The 3,237-nt window shown below is 41.4% G+C and overlaps 1 protein-coding gene across 2 annotated transcripts in view; it reads right to left on the bottom strand.

Moving 5' to 3' along the window:
• SLAIN1 (SLAIN motif family member 1) overlaps window positions 1-3,237 on the bottom strand; it is a 55,168-nt gene that overhangs the window by 3,056 nt on the left and 48,875 nt on the right. For both annotated transcript variants that reach the window (XM_006778914.2, XM_006778915.2), the window contains one exon: window positions 1,097-1,379. In XM_006778914.2, coding sequence (XP_006778977.1) covers window positions 1,097-1,379 — 283 coding nt within the window. The remainder of the gene's footprint in view (window positions 1-1,096; window positions 1,380-3,237) is intronic.

Here is a 3,237-nt window from a genome sequence, read left to right as displayed (position 1 = left end):
ATATAAAACGGAACTTTTAATATGTCTATATAAAATGGAGTTTTTAATATATATAATTGTATTGCATTATACAATGTTGCCAATTGACAGAAGACTCTGTTAGTATTGGAAAATCCAATCATTGACTTTTTAGAGAAACACTGATTTGTTGTTCCACTTATTTATGCATTCATTGGTTGATTCTTGTATGTGCCCTGACAAAGGAATCGAGCCTGCAACTGAGCTACCCAGCCGGGACTAATTTCTAATTGTTGTTTACATTTACTGCCTCCATTGTTTCATCTTCCAAGCTCTCCTCAACCCACTTTTACAGAATTTTTTTGACCATAAAACACTCCAGGATATCTAAGTTCAAGAAGGGTACTCATGACTATGAGCTCATTTAAAGTGTGTCCTGCAAGTAATCTAGAATTGTGGAGTGGGGAAGACTGTTACCTGGACCACAATGAACTTACACAAGCTAACAAAACCCACTAATTATCACTAAGATGTTTTTTTAACCATGCATGTGATGGGAAGGTATATGTGTGCACATGCATGTGTGCCTAACACAGTTGGGCTCATTTTGATAGGAAAATTGACTCATAAAACATTTGCAATCCTACTCTGTGCTGGACAAACCGCTTGCCATTAGGGACATATAGCAATGAAGCAAAGATCAACTACCCCCCTTCAGGAAGCCTGCATTTTAGTGAGGAGAGTCAGACCACATTATAAACTAATAAATGGAGTAGGAGAAGAAGGGAGAGAGAGGGGGGAGGCCCTGCAAATAACTTCAAGGAAGGAAAATGCAAGCGTTCTGGAGGTGGAGCTTTCCTGGTGAATTAAAGCAAAAAGGGCATCAGGGTGAAGTGTTGAGGGAGGAAGAAAGAAGATGAGATCAGAGAGGAAGGCTTGACCACACAGGGACACCCACACCCATCACTTTCCAGAGGAAGAGGGACACAAGTCAGGCCAAAAAGGGTAGCATGGCCTACTATTAGGGTTAGACTGAGACCAAGAAAAAGGCAAGATGGTGGCAGGAGCAGCTTCTGATTTATAACTGCAAATGAAGTAATGTAGACACACGGCTTGACATTAGGGACGAGACTCTTACCTTCTGACAGGTTGTGCAATTTTGCTTCGAGGCAGGTTACTCCCATTTATTGCCAGTGAAGGTCTTGGAAGTGCACTGCGGCCCATGATCCCAGAAGTGGTAGCTTTGTTTGGTGTGGGGATTCCAGTGTTGGAATATAATTGTAAGCCATTGGATAAGGGCGTGTTACTGCTGCCTTGAACAGTTGGGCTCACGTAGGCTGTGGCTTTAAGAGGCTGTCGGACAGACACAGGGAAATGACCCACACTGTGGATTCTGTGTTGAAGCTGTCCTGGCGATGGAACTAGAAGAGAAAATGATGTTCATATAAGACAAAATTTCTATCACTATCCAACTTAAGAAATGTTATATTTTTTAAAATTCATTGGTTGATTCTTGTATGTGCCCTGACAAAGGAATCGAGCCTGCAACTGAGCTACCCAGCCGGGACTAGAAATTTCTAATTCTTGACAAAAAAGTCTTGTATTCTATCAATCAGCAATATTTTTGAGTGCCTAACTATATTACATTATTACTAGAGGCTCAGTGCACAAAATTCATGCATGGGTAGGGTCCCTAGGCCTGGCCAGCAATCAGGGCTGATAGGGGCCTTCTGGCTGCTGGCTGGGGCCTCCCTTCATTCCACACTGCCCCCTGGTGGTCAGTGCATGTCATAGCGAGCAATTAAACTCCCGTTCTCCTGGTCAAACTCCCAAGGGGACACTTTGCATATTAGCCTTTTATATAGAGAGAATAATATGTTATTATATTCTAAGAATAACCTCATTTTCTTTAACAATTTTAAGTTCTCACAGGACAATTTCTTCCTTGCTTGGAAGACCTTAGAATTTCTTGATTGTTACTTTGAGGAGGATTTCATGAAAATACAAGGGACAATTTAGCTGTTATTATAGAAAGGAAGACAGAGGTGGCATCAGTAAGTAAAAAGTACAGCTGATTACAGATATACTTCCTAAATAGTTTTCATCATAACATTTACAGTTTGTGGGGAGAATAAATGAGTTACTCTACATGAAGCCTTACAAGGCATCTGGCATGTCATAACCACTAAGTGAGTGCTAGCTATTATTACCTTGATAAGGACAGCAAAATCTATAAAATGAAAAACTTCTCAGAGCAAGACTCTTAAAAACTTCACTAATGTACTGGTCCAACAGTGCATATCATTTCACATTAAGAAACTGAACTGTTTGGCAGAAATTTTCTTAATTTTATAATTCTTTTCTCCAATGGAAAACTGAATCACAAATTAATGGAAATTCATGCACATAACTCTGCCTGTTGTCTGCTAACTTTTCCAGCCTTTGCTGCCTCGCACTTACTGTTCAGTTAAACAGGGACATACCCTATTTTCTAAAACATTTTAGCTGATTTTGAACTTAAGCATAGAATATACAATAAATATCTTTTTGAAATAAAAATAGGATGGGAGCAAAAGAAAATGTCTATAAAGTTTTATTTAATATTAGAGGCCCAGTGCACAAAATTCATGCATGGGGGTAGGGGGGGTCCCTCAGCCAGGCCTGCACCCTCACAGTCTGGGACACCTCAGGGGGTGTCTGACTGCTGGTTTAGGCCCAATCCCTCCTAAATCGGCAGTTGGACATCCCTCTCGCAATCCGGGACCGCTGGCTCCTAACCACTCACCTACCTGCCTGCCTCATTGCCCCTAACCACTCTGCCTGCTTGATCACCCCTAATCCCTCTGCCTGCCTGCCTGATTGCCTCTAACTGCTCGCCTGCCTGCCTGATCACCCCTAATTGCCTCTGCCTCAGCCCCAGCAGCTTCAATCTGGGAGGACATCCAGAATGACATCTGGTAGGTCATTCGGCTGTCCAGTCTAATTAGCATATTACACCTTTATTATTATAGATCTCTTGAAAATATTTTGTAAATTAGTTTTTCTCAAGTATATAGTAGGTGAATTCTATATCCAGGAGTGCTGATGTATGTGTACAGTAGCCAAATTCAATAAAAAATAAGGTCTATGTAAAATTCTGCTATAGTCTTGTTCCCATCGAGTTTTGGGGACACCGTAATCTCTTGTTGGTTGACAAATCATCTCCAGGCCTCCAGGTTTGGACATATCAATACTATGGCTGAGTCTGCTTCCCAGGGTCGTTTCAGACTTAACCCCAAC

The sequence above is a fragment of the Myotis davidii genome, unplaced genomic scaffold, assembly GCF_000327345.1.
Source record: "Myotis davidii unplaced genomic scaffold, ASM32734v1 scaffold268, whole genome shotgun sequence".
In the NCBI taxonomy this organism is placed as follows: Eukaryota; Metazoa; Chordata; class Mammalia; order Chiroptera; family Vespertilionidae; genus Myotis; species Myotis davidii.
Note: the sequence above shows the minus strand (reverse complement) of the source record. Positions and strands in the feature narration are given on the sequence as shown.